The sequence below is a fragment of the Lutra lutra genome, chromosome 7 (genome assembly GCF_902655055.1).
Source record: "Lutra lutra chromosome 7, mLutLut1.2, whole genome shotgun sequence".
In the NCBI taxonomy this organism is placed as follows: Eukaryota; Metazoa; Chordata; class Mammalia; order Carnivora; family Mustelidae; genus Lutra; species Lutra lutra.
In genome coordinates this window covers 47,345,256-47,372,340 of record NC_062284.1, presented here as the reverse complement: position 1 = coordinate 47,372,340, position 27,085 = coordinate 47,345,256, and the positions used below count along the sequence as shown (strand labels likewise).

Genomic DNA, 27,085 nt, shown 5'->3' with positions numbered 1-27,085 from the left:
TGGCTCTGGTCCTACAAGTAAATGTGACTTCTAACCCTGATCTGTTACGAGCTAGTCCTTTGCTCTTCCAGAATCTCCACTTTTCCCTTTTTAGAGTAGAAACAACCAACCTGCCTTTGCATAAATCATAAATACAACCCCATAAGGACCTAGTACTGAGCTCTTTGGTGAGTGGGGGAAGAGCGGCTTGTCTAGGTCATAAAAGGACCCTCACCCTGGGGCTCAGGTGGGTTTTTGAAGGCAGAAGGTGGGCCTGAGGCCCATTATCTTTTTCTTCCTCAGGCCATTACCCCAGAGTGGTGAAAATAAGTGTCTTCTTTCAGCTTGTGCACAATGCAGAGATGGGAGACATGGATCTGTGCCTCCCCCATCAGACTGGGAGAACTTCTCCCGCCATATACACCCCCCCATCCTGAGGATTCAGTGCAGCCATGGGCAGGAGGGAGCACCAGAACCTTCTCTGGCCTCAACAGTAAACATATGCCCTTCCTCCCTTCTCAATTTATCCCCTCTACTCTTTCCCTGGTAAAAGACTGAGATCAAGTTTCAGGATGCTGGATGGGTCAGAGACCCACGGGAGCCCAGCACATCCCTCTTTATTAAAAAGAAGACATTTTAAAAAAAAATCATAATGCGAATACTTTATTATCAATGAGTGACTGGTATTAGCTTTTTGTCTGGGCATTAATATTTGAGAAACCATACACCAAACCCAGGCTTTTCCACCTAGCTCTGCTGTATTGTTTTCTTTAAAAAAACAAAAACAAGAACAAAACAAAACGAAACAAAACCACAAACACACAACAAAACGAAAACCAAAGAATAATAATAAAGGAGGAAGGAGGAGAAGAAAGAAAATATATTTGTATTGAAAGAATTAGAAGCCAAAGTGCGTCTTTCTTGTTTTGTCCATATACACACATTGCACCATACATAAATAATTACATTGTAAAAATGACTCCATAATTACAAGTATAATATATATTTCCATATAATATATAAAACTTTATATTAAATCTAGGTAGATGATATTTGGGGGGGAGGGGTGTCGTCCGTGGGGGGGGGCTGTGTCTCTGGGCGGTGGGGCGCGGGGTGGGGGTGGGGCGCGGGCCGCCGCTATCTGTGGCTGTTGAGGAGGACCTCAAGCCAGCACGGGCAGGAGGTGATGAACTGCCTTGAGTAGCAGGGCCCCCAGCCCTTGGCGAAGCTGATGCGGACACTGTTGGGGTCGTAGGGCCCGTCGGCGGCATCGGGCTCGGGCCCGTGCTGGAGCAGGCCCGAGCGCTCGAAGTCGAACACCTTGATGGAGTAGCCGGGCGGCACCTTGCGCACGACGAGAGCGCGGCCGCCGGGTGCGTCGAGCGTGGGCGAGTTGACGAAGATGGGGTGCTCCGCGCGGTTGTAGGCCCACACGCCGTCGGGCTCCTTGCTGAGCAGGATGCCGAAGCCGATCTTGCTGCGCGTGCGCCGCACCGACTCGCTGCGCTGCTCCAGGTTGAGCTGGCCCAGGCAGAAGCCGCTGCCCTGAGGTAGGTCGTAGAAGATGCTCACGGCCTGCTCGTACACCGCGTAGAGGCGGCCCACGCGGGTCCGGTGCTCCCAGTAGGCCACGCTGCACCAGTGGCTCGGCTTGGCGGCATCCGGAGACATGCTGGCGTCTGCGGGGCAAGCACAAGGCATGGGGAGAGGGGTAAGTGGGCGGCAGAGGGGGGGCACAGGGGCGCCCTTTCCCCAGGCCAGGCGGCTTGGGTTTTTCATATAAAGTACGGTGGGATTTCCAGTGCTCAGCACACCTGAGGGCAGCGCCACCGCCTGCCGGGTAGTCCTCCTGAACCGTAACTCGTGGGAGAACAGACCCCTAACACACCCACCGAGGGGGGCACCCGAGTTTAGGAGCCCACGGAGAAGGCAAGTCACCTGCTGTGTGCTCCGGCTGCGGGTACGCAGACAGGAACCGCACCCGGTTCCTGCCCGTAGAATTTTCCAGGCTCAAGTTAGCAGGAGAGGGATAACCGCCCCCCTCCCTCCCACACACACACGCCCAAAGGAAGGGCTGCACACTGCACTTCTGGCTACACCTGACTCACTGGGTCCTCCCATCACTCCGGGTCGAGGCCACCTTCTCCTCACCTTACACAAGAGGATCCAAGACTTGGCAGACCCCAGCAGCCTGCCAAAGGCCACACAGGGTCTGAGCCCTGCCTGCCCAAGCCTCAACCTGAACAGAGTGGGATTAAGTTATTGGGGGGCATACATCACCACTTGAAAGGGGATTCGGGCACAGGAAGACATGGTGGGGTGGGGGAGTTGGCCCCCATAACTCCTTCCCAGTTTTGGCCTTGAGCAAGATGCCTAGTTTCCCAGTCTCTCTTGGCACAAAGTACAGATTTTCACCCGAACTGCAGCCCCTTCTGCCACATTGGGAAGCTGAGGGTCTCTGAATGTTAAAGCAAAGTTGCTTTTGTTAAAGCAATTGTTAAATTGCTTTGATTGTTAAATTGTTAAAGCCAGGGCTCCAGAGATCACCAGCTCTCAAAGGTGTGTGCTGCCCCTCTCTGGCCCTCAGTTTCCCCATGGACAGCAAAAGGGTGGCCTGGATGACAGGAATCCCTTTCCCCTCCAGCTTGAGGCATGTGTGCATGTCTGGATGAACAATTTTCTGACACCAGACCGAAGGCCACACAGAGGCCAGGACCTGTCAGAGGGACTGCCCCTCAAGGACAGCGGGCAACCCCCTCTTTGCTGCTGTCGTGTGTGGGCAGCTTCTCAGATTCTGAAGCTTTTGCACATCTGGCCCTTCCTTTGAGGTCAGCTCTGAGAAGCAGGTGGGCTACCCCGTGAGGGGACATGTTCCCACACAGCCCTTGGATGGGGCTCATACTCAGAAGGAGAGGTTCCCCCAAGACTATGATGGGAGCACAGCAAGGCACTCTATGGCGTAGCTTCTCCAAGATCGAAGTCCAACCAAACCCCAGGAAGAAAACACGGCTAACAACCTCATTCAGGAGCCTGGGCGAGGTCAACTGTCTGCCTTCAGCCCAGCCCCGCCTAGAAGCCCTAGAGCAGCGGGGTGACAGGGCCCCTTAGATCCTCCTATGCCCCAGCAGGCCCGCCTAACCACCTAGCAGGAAACTGTCTCCTCGAAGGGCCTCCTGTAGGCTGCCAGCTCTGCTGAGGCCTTGGACTGGGCAGAGCCCCAAAGGGCGTGCCCCTCACCCTCGGCCGGGTGTCGAGGTCCCAGACACAGGTCCCCAGGCCACTCCCTGAGAATGTATTACTTTGCCTCATAGTCCCCTCCAGGCAGGCTCCTTCTGGTTCTGGCCAGTGGGGGGATGGAGGACGGGAGGAAAGACACTGGTCCTTGCCCTCAGCTGACTTGCCCCTTGGCCAACAGGTAGAGAAACAACTCTGGCGTGGGGTGGGCAACCAGGCTGCTGACAACTAGGCCGGTCCCAGCAGGTGGGCAGCCAGGTACACTGCAAGCCACCGCCCCTCTCTCCATCCATCCATCCATCCATCCATCCATCCATCCGGTACAGCTCTGGAAGTTTCCAAGAGGAAGCAAAGCAGTGCCATCCCAGCCTGGCCATGAAACCCCAGTACCAGTCTTCTCATGAGCCATGAGAGTTCCTTTAGTGCACTAGAAACAGAGAGATAGGGGAGCAAACATCTGTGCCTGGAGAAGGTTGAGGGACAGGAGAGGCAACACGTGTCCCCTTCCTCCCAACAGCCTTGGATCACTTCTGTTACCAGCCCCTTTCGCAGGTGAGAAAACTGAGGCCCAGGGAGGTGCCATGAGCTGGTGGAGGGTATACACGAGGGAGTGCCAGGCCACTCTCTGGAGTGGTGGGGGGCTCTCCTCCACACTCTGGGTAGATCCCCACTGAAGCCCCCCCGCACTGTGCAAGTCCTCTCCTTCCCTAAGCCTCAGTGTTGCTGTGTGTAACTAGACTGCTCTCACTGTCTGAATCCTAGAGGTGCTCACCCACAAGCCGGTGAGTCATACCCCACCCCCCCGCAAAGAAAGGCCTTCGCTCCCCAAGGGCGCACTACAGCTTCACTGAGGCTTACTACTGTCCCAGCGCTACAGATAAGGCTCAGAGGGCCACCCAGTCATAAAGTGCAGCTCTGCCCCAGGGTGGAGCCCCTCTATCATAAAAGGCAAAGAAGCACTTTGGCAGTCTGGGGGAGGGGCAGGAAGGGGAGGAGGGGAGTTGAGAGTAATGGAACTGAAGGCCTTTGAGGGGGATACTTCCTGACCCTCTCCTCTTAGCTCCTCCCACCCCGGCCAAGCCAAATGCCCCTCATCATCTACCCCCACGTCATCAGTACCCATGTCCCAGCCTTGCTCCAGCATTCCTCATGGGGATTGGATCCTGTGCTTGGGAGATGAACCCCAGAGCTATCCTAGGGCCCTAGGGCCCAGCCTGCCCCAACCATCTGGCTCAGGGACACTGCCTGGGCCAGGCCTCACCTCCCGCAGCCTCTATGGTTAAGCAGACTGGGTAACACTTCATCACAGCTGGACTCCTGGCCAGGTCTTCCAAATTCCAGAAGATAGACTGCTGCCTCTGAGAAGCCCTCTCTGATCTCCCCTTCCCATGCACCTGCGGCCTTCAATGCAGTCACTCCTGATGCCTGAGCAGGTGTCTGTGCCGTTGGCCAGTGCCCCTGGCTGGTCTAGACTTTCCAGGAGGAAGGGGTGTGCCTCAATCCTCTTTACCTCTGTCCCGAAACTGCATGTATCCCCAGGGTGCTCTCAGAACATGCTAAAAGGGAAGGAGGAAGGAAATAAAATTCATCCTAAGGGTCAGCCCAGTGCCCTCCCCCCCAGCTCCCATTGGATCCTGCCCAGCAGGTAGGGCCAGGGGACTCGGACCCCGAGGGACGGTGGGCAAGGACTTAGGTCTGAAGTCTCCCAGAAGCAAGCCAGCAAGCGGGCCCATCACCATGTTCAGGGTCTCCCTGACCCACCAGCTTTTGGGGTCTTGGGGCCCCAGAGCTTAAGGGACCCACTGATGTCATCTTTTCCAGGGAGCCCCAACACTTTGGGCTTTCGCAAACCAATACATTGTTCAATAGAGGGACTGTGAATGTACTGGGTTACTACTGTTTTATTTTGTCATGTACAGACTTATTGAAAACCCCAAGACCGTCGACTACTACTAGCACAAAAGAAAATATAATTTGATACTAATGAAACAGGTAGGACCTAAATCAGAAATGTAAAAGTTAACATGATTAAATATAAGAAATGTTCTCATCTCTTTCATTGTGGACCAGTGAAGATGCAGTGCAGAGACTGGCCTGTGGGAACCACTAATTGAATCCAATGTCCTTGTGCCCACGGACGGCACCCCAGGGGTCCAGTGGGACTCTCCCAAGCACACACAACAGCCGGATAGCAGCACTGGGACCAGAACTTGGGACCCTAGAACTCTAATTTAATGCCTGTCCCAGGAGCCAAAGGGTTTCAGAGTGAGACGGACCTAAGGCTCTCGCCACTGACTGGAACATGTGGCCATGCACCAGCCACTGAAGTGTCCCTAAGCCTCAGTCTGCCCACTTGTAAAATGGACTTATTCCTGATCCAGTGCCTCATTTATGCAGTTCACCTTGGGGTTTTCTGGAAACTCCAGCAGCAGATCAATCAGGTGCAGAAGGAAGCAGCTGTCTCTTTACTGGTTCCAGTGCTGGCCCTAACCCTTCACAGGTTGGGGCCCCTTAGGGCTGTCGGGGGTCACAACCCAGGGTCACCACCATGGGGGGTTATGATAGGACAGTGGATGGCAGTGCCCCTCACTAACTGTACAGCACTGTACTGATGGGAAGGGTAAGCTTCTAGCCTGGAGCCTGAGGTTAAAGAGGGGGGCTTATTAGCACAGGAATGATGAATGGAGCAAGGCATGGCTGAATGTCTAGAACCAAGTCAGGGGCCACTGCGGCTGTTTACACACACACACACACATACACACACGGATTCGGGTCTCATGCACTGTGGCGGACACAAGCTGACCAGCTCTCTGCGAGTGAGAAGGCCAGCCCCCCAAATTCTGCCCTCCCCACAGTGGCAGAGCCGCACTCCACGGCAGTGCTCTTCATCCTCGGCCCGGCTGCCGCTCGGGCGTAAGGGACAGTCTTCTGCAGAAGATCTTTTTCTCCTCGTGGATCCAAGGCTGTGGTCCCGCCATCAACCTAATTAGGAACCAGCTCCTTAATTGCAAATAAATACCAGGGAGTCAGAGCCGAGTGAACAACATCAAAGATGACCGCGCTCTGACCGAAACTCCTGCTCACTACCCCCTGCTCAGGGCCTGGCCTAGTTCCCAGCCAGACTCTGGGTCCCGGCTGGGAGGGCTCTGGGCTGGGGGTGGGAGGAGAGGAGAGGTGTGGTCTGGCGCTGTGTATGGGGTGGACCTGGCAGAGTGGCCCCAGGCTGGGGGGTCAGAAGTCCTGCCTCTGGGCCTGCACCGGGCAGTCCCTCTTCCTTTCCCTGGCCTCTGGCTTCCCATCTGAATAATGGGATCAAGATTTCTGCGATTTGGGAATGTTCACAGCAGCTCTACTTGGAATCACCTGAACTTGGCAGACAGCTCAGATATCCATCAACAGGAGAATGGATATTAGGGACTGAGTATTTGTGAACCCCCGAAATTCAGATACTGAAATCCTAAGCCCCAGTGTGACTGCCTTTGAAGGCGGGGCCTTTGGAGGGTGATTTGGTCATGAGGGTAGAACCCTCCTGAATGGGATTAATGCCCTTAGAACAGAGACCCAGGAGAGTTCCTTCACCCCTTCTGCCCTCCCAAGGATATGGTGAAAACACGGACACCTATGAACCAGGAGCTGAGCCCTCACTAGACACCGACACTTTTTCAGCACCTTGATCTTGGACTCCCCAGCCTCAGGAATGGTAAGAAATAAATACGTGTTGTTTAAGCCACCCAGGCTACAGCATTGTTGTTACAGCAGCCCAAACAGACTAAGATCATGGAAACACAGAACTAAGGGACATCCGTAGGACGGAATGCAACTCACCAATAAAAAGGCACGAACTAGTGAAACACACAACACCGTGGGTGAATCTCCAATGTATTGTGCTAAGTGAAAGAAGCCAGACACAGAAGATAGGCTGTTTGTTTCTATTTATAGAACATTCTTGAGCAGACAAAACGAACCTACGGTGATGGAAATCAGAACAGGGATTACCTCTGGGGAGTGGGAATGACTGGGAGGGGGTGTGAAAGAACGTTCTGGAATGATGGTCATGTTTGACATCTGGATTGGTACAATGGCAACTGGGGTGTACACGTACATGCACATCCGAAGGCACCACCTATATTCGGAAGAGTGGTGCATTTAAGTGTAGCTATGATGCCTTGAAAGCAGGAGTATGTGCTGCTAGGGCAGCTCCCTATGGCTGCCCTGGAATGGCCTCAGCAGGGCTCTGCGGTGGCCCAGGGGACAACCCCTGTGTTTCCAGACAAGGCACCGGTGACCCAGACTCCCCGTGGTGCCCACATTCCTGCCACCAGAGGGTGGTGGACACCTGTGGTGGGCAGGAGGAGAGTGGCCCACAACAGGCACTCTCCCCTGTCCCCAAGCCAGCCCCTCTGATGGCTGGCGTTCCTTCCTCTCCGCCTCCCAACATGTTACTGGGGGGGGGGGCACCGAGGGGGCTGACTGCAGCCTGGGGGAGGCGGGAAGAGCCGAAATCCCAAGAAAAGCCTTTAGCTTCTTCGAATCAGCAGTTTTCTGTCAAAACAAGGGGCAGGAACGTTCCTGTGGGCTCCCCCGTGGGCTGCACGCTCCAAAAGTCTGAGCATACGCAATGCAGCTTGTTTTCCTCGTGATCACCCCCTTTCAGTTTGGCCAAACTGCCTCGGACCCAGCCATCCTGTGAAGGGAACCAGAGATGTACCCAGGTTCAAGTCTCTGGTCCCTTAGGCTCTAAGAGAGTGAGATGGGAAGGCTCAGAGCATTGGCAGGCTGGGCCCCTGAGTCCTCCTGGTCTCCAGGGGCTTGGCGGGTTAGCCCGTATGCCTCGGTGTTCAAAGCCTTTGCTGCTGCCTCCCTGCCACCTGGGGCCACAGCAGCCTCCCTGCCTCTCCCCGAGGTTGGATGGAAAGAGCTGACAGAGCCACACTTCACATGAGCAGAGAGAGCCAGGGCAGATAGACCCCGACCCCACCGAGGGCTGGGAAGGGAGACTCAAGAGGCCCAGAGAGGTGAAGTAACTTGCCCAAGGTCACCCAGTAAGCTGGCAGCAGAGCCTGGAGAGGAGCCCCCAGAGGGCTGGCTTTTCCAGTCCCCTTTTCACAGGCCGCACTGGGGCCTCCTGCCCTCAGGGAAAGCTCCTTTCTTCTGTCCCATGTCATGCCTGTGGCTTCAAGTTCCCGTCCAGCCAGCAGCTTTTTCATCTGCGGCTCCCAGGCCTGGGAGTAATTATGTGGCCCTGGATCTGGTTAACCTAACACCCCTTTAAAAGCCCTGTTTTCCCATTAGATAAGTAGTTTTTGTAATCAAACGTAAGGGGGAAAAAGGAGTTTCCACTTAACCTTCCTTTGTCATTTTAAGCTGCAGAAATGGCTTTGGGTTTTGCAGCAAGTTCAGAGATGTAGCATTCATTAGAGGCTCTTTTTTTTCTTCTTCTTTTTTTTTCCTTTGTTAAGGGAGGGGAGACCAGTCCTTTATCCACTGGGCTCTGGTAGTAAAAGCAGAGAAGGAATGTGCACCGGGCCGTGTCATGTTAATGGTCAACAGCTCAGAACGAGCCTCTCCGCTGAACTCTTTCCAAAAGCAGGGCCCAGCTGACAGGAGTTTCCTCTTATTCGCTCCCACTCGCCCCTCCCCACCCCCCCACCTCAGCTCCAGCACCTTTGGCTCCTAGAGGAAGCCAGGCTTCCAAGAGGAAGTTCCTAATCGGTCATTACATCACGGGCGGTCTGGCCACCGCTGCTGCCTGCCCAGGGTCCACCTCAGGGGCCGAGGACCGCGCTGGCCACCCCCCCTCCCCCCGCAGCCAGTAGGCCAGCCTGCTGCTCTGCTTGGGGATTCCCCCCCGCCCACCCCAAGACAGGGATGAGATGGGAGTGCCAAGGGGGAATGACAGCAGGAGAGGAGGGAGGCCAGGAAACACACAGGCCGTGTGGCCCAAAAGGACAACTTTACAGAGGAAAAAACTAAGGCCCGAAGACGTAAAGTGACTTGCCAAGGCACACTGGAAATTCACCACTCAGCCAGGACCCACTGGGGGCCTCCTGCGCAGGGCTGGATTTAAGAATGTGGTTTCAGGAGCAGTGAGTGCTTCCTGCATGTGAATCTCAGTTCTGCCACTCACCAGCTGTGACATCTTGGGTACACAACTTCACCTCCCTGGACCTCAGTTTCCTAATCTGTGAAATGGGGATGCAATCATCGCTTACTTCAGTCAGGCTGCTGGGATTCATTTCAAGGGCACCAAATTAATGCCTGGTTCGAAATAGGCACTCCGTAAGTAACAGCTGTTCCTATTCTTACTAATATTATTAACCACTGTCAATCTTATCTTTCTGTATTATTTGTATACATTATTTAACAGACTGAGTCGGCTCTTTGGTTCATAAAGGTTTTCGCATTAGGTAATAATATCTACAGAGATAAGACATGCCAACGGAGTTGAGAATCAAGGGGAAATAGTAGCAGTAATAAAATAAACCATCCAATAATACTAATAATACTAATATATCAGCCACCATTTAATGAACCGTTACCAAATGCCAGGCAGAATACGAAGCACTTTAAATGCACTATCTCAACATCTGGCAAGTCACTTTTACACTTCCACCAGCCCTCTCAGTCACTCCCATTTTAAGATAAAGAAACCGAGGCCCGAAGTTCAGGTAACGTGTCCACAGCCCCCAGCTAGGAAGCTGCAACACTGGGATTTGAGCTCGACTATCTGGGCTTTGAGACAGGGGACTCTGCACTACCCCAGTGGTTGCAACCTGGAGAAGAGCAGGGTAATGCCACTATCAGGGACCACCCAGCCACGTCCACTCCGAGCTGGCAGGGGAAGGTTCTATAAAGACTCGACATAAAAAGGGGCCTTTGGGGGTGCCTGGATGGTTCAGTCAGTGAAGCGTTGGACTTCAACTCAGGTCATGGCTCCCTGCTCAGTGGGGAGTCTGCAGGTCCCTCTCCCTCTGCCTGCCACTCCCCCACTAGTCACGTGCACGTACGCTCTCCCTCTCTAATAAATAAAACCTTTTTTAAAAAAGGGGGAATCCTTGGATGTGGCACTGTGGGGGGCCACCACCCCACCATGTGCTGCCCACCTTACCATTACCAGGAGGGCAGTGCAGTTTTCGAAGAGCATACGGCACAACGGCTACCAATGGCCCCCTACGGAGTCCCACAAACATACATACTTTCTTAGCGTTTCAGTTTTCACACCCCCCCCCACCCCTCCAAAACCCAATGAGCGTTTTCTAGATGCTATAGTGCAGAACCATGGTTTTGGGGAAGGGATACTAACCCCAGCGGAGTCCCGGGGTGGGGGGGCAGGCACACAGGCTCTTCATCATGCTCTCTCTAGAAGCTGCCATTTCTATCCAAGAGATGGAATCATCCCCTTCTCCGAGGACAGAGCCCAGGTTGGCGGGGCCACAGGGCAATGCGGGGTGGGAGTCCTGAGTGGTGGCCTCACACCCTCTGCTGGGCCCTTCATGCTGCCTCATCGGCTCCCTCTGCTCTTCAGGGTGGTCCCCAGAGCTCCGCCCTGGATGGGGTTGAGGGCGGTGTGCAAGGATAGTCTGTGGCGGACACAGGCCAGAACCGGCCTTCTCTAGGGAAAGGCCTGCGGGGCCCTGCAGGAAGGCCTTTCTTCCAGCCTCCGCTCCCTGTCCCTGGCCTGCTCCACCTCGCATCTCTGGTGGAACAAAGTGGCAGCCTGGGCCGCGGTGGGGAAGATTTCCACTCCTTTTTCCTGTGCTGTATTCAAACAAGTCCTGAAAAGCAAACTCCTGGTGCACCCTTGACAGAAAACAAGTTCCCAGCTGGGCCCTAACACACAGGCCTGCTCCGTGTCCCCCTGCAACCCCACCCCACTTTCCCCAGGACCTACTGCTTCAGGGAGACCCACCAGGGGGGCAACACTGGGGCCCTGCTGCCATCTGCATTCATCTCGCTCTGCCGCCCCGGTGAGATTGTTCCAGGCTCCCTGTACCGAGGGAGCAGTGGCTTCTCTCCCTGTGTCTCCGTGCCCTGTGGTCCAAGCTCCCTTCTTACAACACTCTGCGGGAGGCTACAGCCTCCCATGGCCACCCCAGAGGCTGCCATCAGCCTGGAGGACCAGACGACACCAGAAACACCGTGCACCTGCCTGGACCAGCCTGGCCCTCCTAAAGGAAACCCAGTCACCTAAGCCAGAGGCAGAAGAAGACCCCCAAGGAGGCGGGTCTGGGACCCAGTCCAGAGTCGGGGAGAATTCTGGTTCCCTGGGCCCTGCGAGGGAAGGACGGAGACAGGTGTGCCGAGAGGAGAGACAGCGGTAAGCAGCTTAGAAAATCAGCCCACATTTTCAAGAAGGAACCAGTTTCTGCAACAAAAGCCTCTGAACTTTGCTCCCATTCCAAGTTCTCTTTTGTCTTATCACAAAGTCGACTCTGAATCTGTTTGTTTGTTTTCTTATGCAGAGACCTACTGGGGTGGGAAAGCCTTGCTTTTCATACTGGGCCTGGAAAGATTCTGAAATAACACTATTTGTGCAAGATCATGAAGCTGCGCACCACCTGGGTCCCCAGGAAAGAGGCGGCAGTTATGAGAAGGGAAGAGGCCCCCCAGTCCTCCCTGCCTGCAGGTGGGCCCTGCTGATGGCCCAACTCCCGAATTCACACACAAACCGGGCCCCTCCCAGGTCTTCAGGGTTCTGGGTCCCCGGAGCCGGGTGTTCTATTTTGTTTTTCTTCTTCTTTTTTTAATATTTTATTTATTTGTGAGAGAGAGTGTGTGCGCACAGGATGCAGGGCTCGATCCCAGGACGCCGGGACTATGACCTGAGCAGAAGGCAAACACTTCAACTGAGCCACCCAGGCACCCCGTGAGCTGGGTTTCCATCTTCAAGCTTTAGGTGCCAACATTGGCTGATTCAACCCAACCTGACTTCCCTGTTGGATCCGAGACTACAGAGAACAAAATCGACCCTTTGGGGGGTTCAGGGACAGCCTGGAGGTGCAGGGATGCAGTCTATGGCAGATGGTGGGGAGCTCCGGGGTCTGGGAGAATGTGGGACCCCTCTGCTTTTCTTTCCTTTCCCAAATACAATTCTACTGGAAAACCTCCTGCCCTGGACTTCTGCTTGGACCCAACATAAAGCCATAAAAGCAAAGTACCTCAAAATCTCCCTCCATCAGCCTGTCTCAGCTCTCAGGGGCAGGAACCTAAAGCTGGTACAGAAACGGCCCGAGGGATAACGAGGTGAGGCCACCCACAGCCTGGACCCCTCAAATCCCTGGCTCTGTCACCTCCTGCCATTGGGGTCCCTTAACTCCCTGTGCCTTGAACACCCTCCTCCTCTGTGTGTACTTTGTTCCTCCTACTCTCCCCTGATCTGGCAGGCTCCTGAGACTGCCAATTTGCAAAACTCGTCTGTGGGCAGGTCCCTCCATCTCTGAGAGCCAGGACCGGCTACGTACTTTTGGGGGTCAATACGAAAATGAAAACGTAGGGTTCCTTGTTCAAAAATTATTCTGGGGCCGCCTGGGTGGTTCAGTAGCTTAAGCGTCCAATTCAATTTCAGCTCAGGTCTTGATCTCAGGGTCTGGGAGTTCAAGCCCCACGTTGGGCTCCGCATTGGAGGAGGAGCCTTCTTCAAAAAAGGATTTAGAATTTCAATGGTGAAGGCGGGGGTGGGGTGGGGGGTGGGTGTGTGCACTGGATGGAGCCGAGGCCCCACCTGAGCATGGGTCTGGAGTGAGGCACGCGATGCACACCAAGAAGGGAGTCTTACGGAGCACTGGTTTCCCCTTGCAGATTACCTCACTCCAGGGGAGTTAGCGAAGGATCTCACGACAGTTTCCTCCCCTAATCCCCAACATTTGTCAGACTCCTGCTCACTCAGGATCCTTCGAAAAGCCTTCCTCCAACCCTGGGTGTGACCACATCCTGTCTGATGCTGCTATCAGGAGGGCCCGCGTGTCCAACCCACTCACCCAAGAGAGGACTGGCCCTGGATGAGGCTGCCCTCGGCTCTGCCTCTCCTCCCCTGGGCCCTGGCGCCATGAGCCCGACAGGGTGCTCTCGACAGTGGGGTGCCAAATGGCTTTTACAGCTGGGAGCTGGGGTAGCCACTGGGAAATCCCTGGGTCTTCCCTGGGTCTGAAAAAGGTGAGCAGCCACACCTGTTCCCAGCTGACAGGTGACAACACGGATGCTCAGAGGCCCGGACACCGAGGCAAGGAGGGTGAGGCTTCATTTCTACTTGAGGATCCTCAGGAAGCAGCCCGGCCAATGGAATCCCAGACCAGCTCACTGTGCGCAAGGCTCGTTTCGGTGCTCCCCGCGCAAATCGCCTACAGCCTACAGTCATCTGTCTGGCAATGGGGGGTGGATTTCACTTCGCTGGCTTGCTAAGTCCATGAGGGTGATGGGAACAGAGGGGATGGCTCTGAATGGAAGAGCCAAAGAACAGGGTGGGAGGCTGGTTGTCTTCTCTGCATAGCTCTCAAAAATACGCTTCATCTTGGGGCGCCTGGGTGGCTCAGTGGGTTAAGCCTCTGCCTTCGGCTCAGGTCATGATCCCAAGGTCCTGGGATCGAGCCCTGCATCGGCTCTCTGCTCAGCAGGGAGGCTGCTTCCTCCTCTCTCTCTGCCTGCCTCTCTGCCTACTTGTGATCCCTGTCAAATAAACAAATAAAACCTTTAAAAAAAAATACGCCTCATCTAACACCAGCCTGTTGTTATTTACCAACAAGATAGTGTCCTGTGACCTCTGCCAGTCAAACACACCTGCCTTGACTTTACACTACAGGCGCAGGTCGCCATAAGCACCCCCAACATAAAGTACCGGAGGTAGGGGCATTCGATTCAAATAATGATCCCCGCGTTAAATCCTCTTTTCTAAGATATCCTTTTGAGACACAAAGGTGCATAAACCACACCTCTTCAGTGAACGCAGAGTCCAACCTGCTGGGTTTTCTTCAAGCGAGGGTTGCCTGGATCACTCGTGTGTATTTCTAGAACAAACAGGAGGGCTTTGTAATAAGCAAAAAACTAATATTGACTGGAGAGATCATTAATCCACAATTAAATAGTAACATTTGCCATAAAGAACGCAGTAACAGGAGATTTAAATGTTCCCTGCAGAAATGTTGCAAAAGGACCCGCAGGCTTGGCAGCGTCTCACGCTTGTGACCAGGTCTCCCGTCTGTGGCCGTGCTACTGTGTGCAGCTTGAAGCCGTCTCACCCCAGGCTCCGAGCTGCCTGTCAAGGGCTGGCTTGTCAGATCTAGGGCAGGAGGTGCAGGGGAGGGAAGGAGCCAGTCAGTCTGTCCATCACATCAGGCTAGCAGGTGGACACAGTCCCACACCCCTGGCCCCACGCTCCAACCTCAAGTCCAATATTGGTTTCCACAGCCTCAGGAGGCCAAGCTTGGTTCCCACAGCCCCGACAGCCCAGGCCAAGAAAGGTGGCTCTCCCCCATCAGTGGTGACGGGATGGTGTTTTGAAATGTGGAGGGCTTTCAGATCCTCCAAGCCCATCATTCATAAGTGACCCTATTTTAGGTTATGAAATCTAAAACTCAGAGGGGTGGGTGGGCTGACTGCTCCCTGGTCCTCACGGGTTAACAAGAAAGCAGGATCAGGGCTTGTCTGCATCTTCTGAGGCTCCTTCTACCATCACTGCCTCCTGCCAGGCTCCTCAGGAAGGTGAGCCATCACCTCCGGAACAGTTATGTGTTTCTCAAAGTAATCCTTCGGCCTGTGTCTGAGCACCCATGGCCTCACACGGCAGGGCTCAAGTCACGAGAGCAATGGTCCTGTCAACTGTGCTTCTAACTGGTCTGCCATGGCTCACTTTTCAGCTCAGAGGGGCATAGGGCTTGTGTGCCATGACCAAGTTCATAATCCTTGACAAGAAGCCCAGGGAGACATCTGGGCTGAACCCAACTCATGGCAATGCCCAGTGCCTTCTTGGACTGCCTCCCCCTGTGGAGGGCTGCTTGCAGTCATAGGGACCCGAGGGCTAATGGGAGAAAGGAGTATCTTTGCTGAGACCTGAGCAGGAGCAAAGGGACTCCTAGAGAAGGAGGGTGAATAATCACGTCTGTACCTTTGAGCGTGGGCCCGGCAAACAGAAGCAGAGTTCTGCAAAGTGACAACCCTGACTACAGCTACGTAGCATGCTCTGCCATCGCCGGACTGTCACTGAGGCCTCATCTCCGGTCGTTCCCTGGGAATCCAGTTGCTCCTGAGCATTTCATTTAACCCTGAGAACAATCCAGGCATAATCTTACAAGGAAGGAAATGGAGGCTCAGGGAGGTTAAGCCCCCTGCCCAAGGTCACACGGGCAAAAGTGTGCACTGCAATTCCAGGCAGCCAAACCTCCACACCCACCGCTCCCTCCATGCCTCCTCTAAGAAGAGTGTGTCCCAGCGGGCACTCAACTTCCAGCCTAGACCCAGCTGGGCCAGGTGCCCAGGGCCAAGTCCCTCTCCCTGCTGTCTCCCACGGGTGTGCCTCACGCCTCCTCCACCAAGGCTGGCGCCAGCCCCACAGCCCCCCACCCTTTCCTCCTCCCTTCCAGTGGGCACGAAGGGCCGTGCAAGCCGCCAGCATCTACATTCCTAGAGCACATGCCCACATCGGGCCCACTAAGGAGGATCCCAAATAATTCAGCCCATAAATCACGGCCATTGTGAATTTCCCTCTTAGCCACAGGCAAAGTTGAACTTCTCCTTCCCGCACTGGAGTTAACCACTCTTTGTTCACTGTATCTCTCTCGCAGCTCCACCTGGCTGGGGGCCAGCTCTCAATTATTAATTAATCTGGGAGGCGCAGGTTGCATTCCTGGCCGCCTAACCACTTCCTCCTCGGTCAGCTGGGGCTCGTAGGCCAGGCCCACTGAGCGGCATCAGGCCTCGCACATCCCAGCCCTATCTTGTGGCCATTGCTGCCAGAAAAGACACTTAAAACCAGAGTGAAAAATAACAGCACCAAACCCAAACGCCCAGAAGTCTCCTTCTCTGGCTCCATCCCAAGCTGGGTGCCACCATCACCCATCACCATAAAACTGTGACATGCCTCAGTTTCTGGCATAAACTGAGATAAATTATCGTCTATGCCATGGGGGGATGCTCTCCCCTCCCTGACACATAAGGCTGCTGTCGGTGTGCGCACCGAATTATCCCCTGATAATTCTCACTGGCCAGAAAGGAGGACCCCAAGATGTGAAGCCAAGAGGCCATCAGAGGCTGGGTTGGGGAAGGTGCTGCTTCTCATTCATTCCCTCTATTCTCTTGCTCTAACCTCATTGGAGAAGAATGACAGGCAGGTGGGTGACACCAGGCAGGGGACCCTACAGTTAAGCTCAGGTTTATTCAAGTCATTCAGGTGTCTGCAAAGACGGTGAGGAAGAGGATGGGAATATGGGGCCGTCTTTATCTGGGTCAAGTCTCTGGGAGGTCTTTGCATGGGTAAACACCCCCAAGAAATCCAGGCATCCACAGAACAAAGTGACCAACCTCGGTGTGTGTGAACTTGCAGCTCCCCACCATGGTAGTGAGATCCGGCTATGAAATGAGCGCTCGGGTCTCCTAGGATCAGGGCTGCATCCTTGGACCAAGCAGGATCTTTCATTGCTGATCAGAAGTAATGTGGAAAGGCTCACGCCAGTGCTGGCTGGCAGAATGTCGACAGTGAGCCACGAGACCAGGGAAGAACAAAAACAGTAGAGGGAACACATCAGATCACAAAACAAGAAAGAACATCTGTTGTCACTGGAAAGTACCATCAGGTATCCCTTGGTCTGTCATCTCCCTCCTTTTCTCCTTCTTCCACTGGCCCCATACACACCCCACCGTATGCCAGCTTCACCCGGAGTGTCCAGAGGTCAGACAAGCTCCGGGGACAATACCAGTGGGCATGGTCTAGGAAAGATCTCATGCTTCATCTACTCTGTAACATGTCTGCTTTTGATCTGATAAAGACACATGATTTGTCCCCGGAGTCTTCACATAATGTTGACACTGAGGAGGAAAGGACACTTTGAGCTTCCCTTACTCTAAGCACTGAGGCTCTCGGACAAAGCATGCATGCTCCCGAGATAAATTATTGTGCACGTGCAAGAAAGCACCATTAATTAGGACTTGCATATCCAGAGTTTGTAATAATTCCGAAAGCAGCTTGGGTTGAAGTTAAAAAAGAAGAAGTTTTGGTAAACAAATGCAAAATATAAATAAGGTTCAGGAGAACTGTTTATCCTATGAGGACTGTATAAACAACTGACATACCAATTACAGATCGTTCTTATCTGTCCACTCAAGCACATCTCCAAATGACCGCCAACAGGAAACATTATCCATGAGCTTCCCAGTCTGCCCTGGTTGAAAATCACCAAACTTGGTTTCTTAGACAGCAGTCTTTCCAGTCCGTCGCCCACCATCCCATCTGCCTGCACTGGTGAGGAGTCCCCGAGTTGTCGCTGTTGCCTTTCTAGGTATCTGGAAGGGAAGCCACTTGGATAGCCGAGCCCCGAACACCCCCAGGGCCTGTCAGTGAGCGGCTGCCTGGGGGAGGAGTGGTGGCCCTTGGCTCGAGCCCACCAGCTCGCCCCCCAGTTATCTCCACGCCCATCTTAAAGCAGCAGTGTCTCCTAGGGCGTTGGGCCCGGGGATCCAGCCAACTGGAGCAAGTGCACGTGAAGGCAGGTGGGGAGGGGCCCCAGCTGGTGTCAAAACCCCTCGGGTGCCCACGGCAGGTGGGGAAGCAAGGTCAGTCATGGCCTTGGTGATTTACAGACAAGCCAAGTTCCATGCTTCTTCCTGAGAGGCAGCTGCATTTCCAACTCTGGGGCATCAATACTGTCTTCTGGGGGGCAGGCAAGGTGAGAGGCCCGGGAGTGCAGGGTGGCAGAAGAGGCCCGGGTGAGGCAGGGAAGCAGTCAAGCTGACAGGGTGTGTTGGTCCTGGCCCGCAAGGGACAGACTGCAAGGCCCCAGAGAAGTGGGCAGAGGGCCAAGCTGGAAATACCGAGGGCCGCTCCAGCTCCAGCAGTCGGCCCTGCCAAGTCGGGGAGGCGGCACTGATGGGGGAATGGCAGGTTCCGGCCGGGCAGGTCCCCAAGGCCACCGAGTCAGGAGCAACCGCCTGTGTCTCCGGGCACGTGGGGATTTGAGCCGTGCCAGGGAGACCCAGAGCCGCCAGTCTCCCTGGGGTGCCTCTGTCCTGGCGCTACCCTGCAGCCCGCCAGCCTAAGGACCCCTGAGGAATGCAAAGCCCCTGCGAGTGGCACTGACCTTGGGCCAGGAGTCAGGCACAGTGTCCGGGCCAGAAAATTTTTCTTCTGCCTCTACCTTCTGTCTCCAAATTCTGGAAGGGCTCCATTGAGCTCCCCCGAGACCACCGCCCACACAGAACCTACAGCTACTGGCCTTGAGAGAGGTTCAGTCGTCTTCTGAATCACCAAGACCCTGAGAGCAGACGCTGGGTGATGCAACCAGCCGAAGACGGGCTCCTGAGGCTAGCAGGGGCCTCTCTCTGCTATGTCCCTTGGGGAGGACTCAGCTTGTGGGACAGGGAAGCCAGGCATCCTGCTGGGCGCTTTTTCTCTGCTGCCCAACTCCTCTGCACCTCCCTCTTGGGCTTCAAAACTTGCTATCAGTTCAGGCCAGCAAAAACACTGAGGCAGGGGCTTGTAATTGCGTACGGCCAGAAACCGGACAGACATTCTGTCACTGACCGACAGATGAAGGATCTTCGTCCAGACGTTTGGAATCTGAGCATGACTTGGTTCAACCCTTGCCCTCTTCTTGGCCTTTCCCGTAAAACCAGCAGATGGACCCACCTACTTACAGAGACCCACCAAGAACCACAACCTAGCAGGTCATTCCTGCCAGTCTGAGCCTCTCTACCTTCTCAAAGCGCCCCCTCCCGACGGCTCCCACCCAGCCACCAGAGCGGCCCTGCCCTGGGGGGGGGCAGCCCCCCCCCCTGCCCGAACATGTGGAGCTCCACCCCGAAACCCTGGAAGCAAATTCCCTGAGGGGAAAGAGTGGGTCGGATGTTTTCAGGAACCACTCATTGTGGGTTTGGGGTCCAGCCAACAGAAGTACCACGGAGATGTGAGAAGAGCCCTTGCTGAGGAGGCTGGCTCCTCCCTCGGGCTCACTAAGCGCCTACTGTGTGCAAGGGGGCAACAGCACAGGCTCCCTGGAAGACCGGTCCTTCGTGGCGAGGGAAGCGCCGGAGGCCGAAGCGAGGACAAGATGACGGAGATGTCAAAGGAAATCAGAGAGACTCTTTGTTTTTGTAAACATCATTCCTTCTGGTCAGTTCCAAGTTATTCAGCGGGCTCTACACACATATTTCTTCCCTCAAACCAAAATAGCCCTCCCTAAGACTTCCAGTCTGAGAGGAGTAAAAGAAACAGCATAAACATTCTTTGCGGCGGGCCTATAGGCGGTGAGCCTGGGGCCTGGGCCTGGAGCTGAGGGCAAGCCCGGGACAGGCCCCACCCCCGACAGCCCTGCTCCCAACTCAGGATGGGCTCGGTCCCCTGGGGAAGCCACCTGCCAGCTGAACGGGTCCCACGACAGTCTGGGAGTGGGGGAGCGGGGGCACGCCACTCCTGGATTGGTGGAAACTCTGAAAAACTACAGAGTGCTGGGGCAGGGGGAGGAGGGGACATACTGTCTAAGAGCAACCTCGTACTTATTTCAGAGATAAACTTGGAGGAAGTGAGGGGGAAATTAAAGGATTCATAGGGACTTGCTAAGCTTCAGGGCTACAGACCATTCGGCCCAACGCCCTCCCTTTCCAGAAGGGGAAACTGAGGCTCAGAGAGCAGAAATCACTTGCCAGAGGTCAGGCAGCAGGGCCGGGCCCCACAGCGAGGGCGCCCCGTCTCTGAGGAAAGGTTCAGTCCTCGATACCACGGGGCTCCAGGAACAAATAATCCTGAGGAGGCCAGCCAACACGAATTATTTTTGCAAAAGGGTCCGTTTGTTTGTTCTTGTGGGTAACAGGGAGAGAGTCCTTCCTCGCACGGCTGTCAGAGAAACCCCCCGCCCCCGCCTGAGAAGTGACCCGCCCCGGCTGGCCGGCACCACCACAGACTCTCAGGCAAAGGATGTGCGTTGCAAAAATGGGGCAAAGTTTCCTATTCTGAAGATAACATTGTAAGACACAGGAAGTCTGCGAGCAGAGAGCCTGCGTTTCCAGAAAGGTCTCTGCACACCCATTCGCAACCACTTCCATTGTACAGGGCTTCTCGAGAGTCGAGGCTGGGGGGTGGGGAAGGAGGCATGGGGACAGGACTGGGAAAGGGCAGCAGCCACTGCCCATGTAAGGGTCCACAGAGGGCTTTCCAGTTCCCCAGGCTCACTGGACCTCGCCATGATGCGGACCCCATTTTGAGCCCCAGCTTCCCACCTGGAAAACTAAAAGGGTTAAAAGAGCCTGTGTTCCTCCTACTTTGGGCCCTGGTGTCCCCGATTCCCAGGCCCCGCCCCTGGAGTTTCTGATTCATGGCTCCTGGGTGGAGCCCGGGAACCTACGCTTTTTAACAAGATTTAAGAGGCCCCTTTTCTGGCTGATATGTCATGATCCCAAGAGTGGAGGGTTCAACAGCCTGGCATGGTGGTCGAGAGACCTGGCTTCCTCGATGGAGGAATGACAGGGGCAGGAAGGAGACCGAACCAAAGGGACTTCCTAGCATCAGACAGAGGTGGCGGTCCCAGCGCCAGGGACGGGAGACCGGCAGGAAAGGCGACACTCTGGAGCCACAGTGGATGGCCCTGACTCAGTGTGTCTGGGTGTGTGTGAGGACAGAGCCTCGGGCCAGCGTGCACCTCCACGTGAGCCTTGGAATCAAGGACCTCTGTTCAAATCCCAGCTAGCTTTGTGTCTGGGACAGATGGCTTTAGCCTCTCTGGGCCTCGGGTTCCCCGTCTGCGAAATGGGATCCAGAACACCCACGACAAGGAACCGTTGGTTGGAGACTTCCATACTAATAGCTGACGTGTCTGGCAAGCTGACCATGTACCAGGCACAGCTAGTTCCCACCATAACCCTGGGAGCTAATGCTATTTAGTGCCCCATTTTACAGAGAAGGAGAGAACTGGGGCCTCTTGGCCAATCCAAGGTGGCGCCTGGATTCGTAAACATTCAGCCGGACCTCTTCACTCCCAGTGGTGTGCAGCAGGCAGCAAGGCTCTCCACAGACACTGCCTTCCTCCCACAGGCACCTTCTAGAACCAACACTGTGCACAACCCTGTTCTCCTGGGGTGTCAGGAGACCAGACTTAGAGCTCCAAGTCCTAAGGAAGAGAGGACACAGCTACAAAAGAGCATCATTACACTCATTTATAAATGAGGGGTGTGAGGCCAAGAAGGCCAGACCCCCAAATCCATCTAGGGGAGAAGGACAGCTGAGCGGGAGGGGCTGGAAGAGATGGGGAAAGAAAGCAATGCTCTGGGGGATGAGGAATGGCCTGGGTCAAGGCACTCAGCCAGGAGAAGACAAGGCAAAAACAGCCTCCCGTGGCCGGACCACGCAACACGGAAGGGCAACACGGAGAAAAAAGAGCTTAAGAGGTTGGCGAAGGCCAGACCATGCAAGACCTTCACCATCGGACTAGGGTTGACCACTCGTGTTGTGGTGTGGACACAGGGAGCCACGGAAAGGTGGTGGGCAAGGAGGGTCATGGCCCTGACAGCTACCCACTGTTTCATGGGTGCACACCCCAAAAGACCACTTGCTCATTAAGGGCAGGAACACTGGTTACTACTGGCTATGACTGATATGAGAAGACAGGTGGATTTTCCAAGTGGGAAATCTAGGACCATACAAAGCACTCAGTGCAGAAGATATGGAGCTTTTTCTCCTGATCTTTGTTAGTCAAGCACATTTCGAGAGAAGACAGACTACTAGTTTAAAAAAACCCAAGGCGTGAGCAAAGACCTGGTATAGTACAACGAGACAAGCATCTATAAATATGTATTTATCAACAAGCTTACAGTATTGTTCATGATTCTCTGTGTCTCTGGCTACTGGATCTGTCAACTTCTGAAAGCAACGTGTCATCAAGCCCTAACCTTCTGAGGGCTTCTCAGACTCTTTTTTATTCGTCTATTGTTGATTTAGAAATTTCAAAGTTACGCTGTTAGGTGTATAAAGGTTCTTGGTTATTTTAGCTTTGATATAAGTCAGGGGTCAACAAAAGCCAAATGTGGCCCACCACTTGTTTTTATAAATAAAGTTTTACGGGAACACGGATACGTTCACTGTTTGATGCATTGTCTGTGGATGCCACAATGGCCGAGTGGAAAGTGGAACAGAGACTGCAGAGCCCGCAAAGCTGAAAATGTTTCTTATTTGGCCCTTCACCGAAGTCTGCCAACCCTTCATCCATGTAAAATTTTGCCTCTTCGTTCCTTGTAATGCTCTTTGCCTGGAATTCTACTGTCTCATATTAATACTGTTGTACCTGCTTTCTTTTAGTGTTTCTCTTTCCCTTTCCATTTCCTGTCATTTTGACCTGCTTACATAATTTTGTTTAGTTGTGTTTCTTCTGGAAATCCAGCATATAGCTGAAAGCGTCTATCCCATTTACTGTCACTAGTGTCTGGACTTGCCATATGGTTATTCATTTTTGTTTGTTTGTTTTTTGTTTTAAATCTACCATGGTTTGTTCTTTAGAGTAGTTAACTCCCAGGAGGAAAAGGAGCAGGGCGAGGAAGACTTCTGCTGTATCAGTATATTTTGAAATTTATATAAAGAAAACATAACTCTATGACTTATGCAATGACACATGATTTTACATTTAACAGCCAAAAGGAGTTTGAGAGACCCAAGAGTCATAAACATACAAGGGTCAGTATGATGAATTCTTCAGTCAACAGAAGTTCCAGTCACACTTTCCTTCCCACCACCTCCACCCGCAGACACAAAGACAACAACAACTTTATATAAATGGAGTTCACATAATGCGCAGTTTGCTTCAGGGAGGGTCCCCTGGCCCTGTCAGACTGACCAGAAACTGGCAATGGCTCCCTGAGGTCACCGTGGCCCCGGCGGCCGTCCCTCCCGTCCTGGTCCCAGCCAGGCCATCTCCACGTTTCCAGAGGGCTCAGTCCCCAGCGCCCGGCCCACTGCCTTCCCCGAGGCTCTGTTGTCTTGCCAGCACTTCCTTCAGCTCCGCGGACATTCCGGCATCCAGGGCGTGTGTGCGGAATGCATGCTTGGGGCAGGCCCAGCCCGCACCCCCAGCTACGAACTACCGCCCCTGCTCTCCTGCCAGCCCCACCCCCAGAGCGGCCTTCGGCTCCCTCCAGAAGCAGGAGACCTCCAAGAGACCCTGTGCAAGGCCCCGAGAGGGGTCAGAGTCCAGATGCCTCAGCAACCCCCCCTTCAGCCTGGGGGATAAGGGACAGACCCATCCTATGGGGGTGGTGGGAGGCACCCCGTCAGGAGCCATTGGGGTGACACCCTGGCTTCAGGCTGTGGGCCTCTGCCCCACTGTGCTAAAGAATTTGTCCACTGTCTCCTGCCTCCACGTGAGTCCCTGTCATTCTGGGTGACTCCTCCTCAAGGAAAGGGTGGCTGGAGGAGGTCTCCAGTGGAACGGGAAGGGGCATTTCCTGCCATCTCTGACAGAGCTGCTGGATGCCCAAAGATACCTCTCCCCCCACGCCCTGCTCTGGGAATCAGAGTTGGAAGTGGGTGAGGATTATAGAAAAGCATTCCCTGGACACCTGTTGTGCTATACGCCAGACCCTCTCCTGTCCTCCCACCTCCGTGAGCTCATCCACGACAGTCTGGGAGACTAGGACTACCACCCTCACAGTTCAGATGGGGAAACTGAGGCTTGGAGAGATTTAAGCAATGTTCCCAGGTCACAGAAGCTAGTTGGCAGCAGAAGCTCTGCCCCAAACCCCAAGAGTCTGAGGACTCTTGGTGGGGGACTTTTCCACTATGCACAGCTGCCTCAGATAGACCCGAAGCAGAACTTCCCTCCCAACTCAGAAGGGGCAAGCCCAAAGCTCCCTGGGAGGAGATAAGTTTCTTCCTAGGGAGCAGAAACAGCCACGAGGCGAGAACCCCCAGTCCCCGACTCTCACCTCTGTCCAGGGAAGCCAGCTTATGCCTCAAGCCACTCTGCTCCTAATTTGCTGTGTGACTTGAGGCAAGTCACTTCCCCACTCTGAGAGTCCATTTCTTGAAAACAAGGGGTTCGGACTAGAAGAAACTTTGATGTTCCTTCCAGCTCCATCAGTCCCATTCCACCCATTCCTAAACCTGATGGAGTCCCCCGCTGGAAGATTCTGCCGTGGTATGGGACCCCTCCCCTCTGTGGATACGTGGGACGGAGGGGAGGGCGGACAGAGCAATGGAAAACAAATATTTTCAAGGGATGGGAGTAAACACCGCTGTTGGCATGGCAAAGCCCATGGAGTTGCTGAACTAGAATCCTGAAACCGTTAAAAATAGGAAAAGAAACGGTACAGTTCACATATTTTGCAAAGCTAAGTTAAATCAACATCTGCAAAAAATATCCCCGTTAAACGGAATAGCAGGATTTCATTAAGTAAATTGCAAGTTGGCAAAAATTCTGAAAGAAAGGGGAAAAGCCACGGGCTGGCCTGTAATTTAAACCTTATTTTAACTGTGACAGCATGACTGCAAAGGGCTCCGTTTCCAAACAAAAGGAAAAAAATAAAATAAAACCTAAAAAAAAAAAAAAAAATTTTTTTTTTTTTAAAGGGCCTCCTGCACTCCCAGGCATGCCCCTCCCCCTAGCTTCCACAGACCCACAATATTTTCAGTAATTATAACGTTACCTAGTTTTCCCATGGATGTAACAAATGAGGGACAGAGGAGAAGGGGGAGGTGTGGGGAAGAGGGAGGAAAAAGTGAGCACACAGACAAAGTCACCATTGTCACCTCTAATTAGGTTTTTTTTACTAAAATGGCTTGAAGCACAGAACTCTGGGAATCTTTTCCTTCCTCCAGGAGGCCTTTCTGTTTAACCCCACTGTGGGTTCCCCTGGCTTGAAGCCCCATACAGAGGTGGGGGCCAAGCCCCATGCACCCAGGGAGGAGGGATTACCCACCTCGTGCTGCCACTCACGTGGCCCCTCACCTGAGCCAGGGCTCCTCCTTCCCTGGGCCTCAGCCCCTCGTCCCTAAAATGGGGGAGAGGGGTGGCTGCTCGCCCAGGCGGGTGCTGGGAGATCGGTGGTGAGCACCCGCAAAGCCCAGATGGCCCTTTGTGCAGGGGAGCAGACAGCTGCTGTGGCCATTTCACAGACTGGAAAGCAATCTGGGATCCTGCCCTCCATCCTCTACCCAGTGCCCCAGCCTCCTGCTCAGGGGTTCCCTGGAGGTTCAACCAAGCATGAGCTTAGCAGAATAATACGCTCATCATCAAAAGAGACTGGGTCGGGAAGGGATCATCGACTTGGTGCCTCAAATGTGTTTTCCTATTTAGCGGTGGAACGCTGCCCGCCGCTGCTTCCCTGGCACAGAATCTCGCAGAGAAGCCCAGGTTCAAAGGTGCTTTGACAAATACAGCTCCTGCACACTTCATGCTGTGTAATAGCGCCCCCAAAGTTCAAAACCCCACAGATCCAAGGTGTCTCCTCTCCTGCGACCAAAGAGGAAACTGAGGCCTCGCAACAGAAGAGTGACCATGGTTTGTGGGCTTCAGGGCGGGCGCGGCCCTGCACACATGCTGAGAGCACCAGGGAGTCCACGAGGGCCTACAGGGCACCTTCCGGTGAGCAAACAGGAATTTCTGTCGGATCTGCAGCCTGGTGGTGACTGCTCCACAGGAAAGTGACCCTCAGGGCTGGGCCATGACCCCCACACCCTTAAGGAGCTTTTGAAGAGTAAGGACAGTACTGGAACCAATAGAGACAGTTCCTTTTTGCACACAACTGATCTGCTGCCGGAGCTTCCAGAAAATCCAAGAAGATGGATGGAATGAGTATATAATCCTTAGAAGCCCAGACAGGGAAAGCGGCTTGCCTAAGGTCACACAGCACGGGAGTGGCAGAGGAGGGATGAGGGATGAGAACAAAACAGTCCTTCCCTAGCCCCAAGTCTTACCTCCTCGGTAAGGTGAGACACACTGCACCCCCAAACCAAAGAAGCTCCCCTGACCCCCGGCTCCTCACTGTTGCCTCTGCAGGGAGCTATAAGGGCCCATCTTGCCCTCTGCACTATTGTCTCAAACTGACCTTTAACATGTGCAATGACATGGGTCTTTTCTCTGAACCTCAGTGGACTCACCTGTAAAATGGGGATTAGAATGAACCACACCCCTCCCCCCAACACACGATGGTAAGGATTAAGGGAGACACTCTGTATAAAATGCCCAATGCCGTGCTCAACAGCCAGGAGGCACCTAGCCTGCACCGTCCTACAAATGCCTGGCAAAGAAGGCACCCGCCCAGGACCACCACCACCGAGGGATAGAAAATAAAACAGGCACTTGCATTTACCGAGTTCCTGCCAAGTCCCACCCGTCGTACTTCCTGTGAGGAATCGGGGTGCACTGTGTGTGTCTGTGGGCAAGCTGAAGGTGGTCGGGGAGACTGAAGTGTGAACCCCCATCTATTGAGAAGGGCGGCCGGGCCCTCCTGCAGGGCAGCGAGAGGCCACCTACTCCCCAGGGAGTGTCCCCTGCAGCCGGGCAAACCGACCTTTTTGCAAGTAGGAGTTTGAGCTCATCCTCTGCCTTTGATTTCAGGAGGCACAAGCAGGAGGCCCGCCCGCTCGGTGACAGAGTCAACACAATACGAGAGGCAGATGGAGAGAAATGAGGGGTGACTGCCCGTTTATGGAGCATTTACTATATTCTATGTGTTATTAACTCATTCCCGC

General features: G+C 54.1%; 1 protein-coding gene across 3 annotated transcripts in view; it reads right to left on the bottom strand.

Moving 5' to 3' along the window:
- Positions 1-626: 626 nt before the first annotated feature.
- Positions 627-27,085, bottom strand: part of SMAD6 (SMAD family member 6) — a 73,796-nt gene continuing 47,337 nt past the window's right edge. For 2 of the 3 annotated variants that reach the window (XM_047735972.1, XM_047735971.1), the window contains one exon: positions 627-1,658. In XM_047735972.1, the coding sequence (XP_047591928.1) occupies positions 1,117-1,658 (542 nt within the window). In that variant the 3' untranslated portion in view covers positions 627-1,116. Of the gene's footprint in view, positions 1,659-16,170; positions 16,880-27,085 lie in introns of those variants that run through there. The other variant, XM_047735973.1, reaches the window with a different exon arrangement.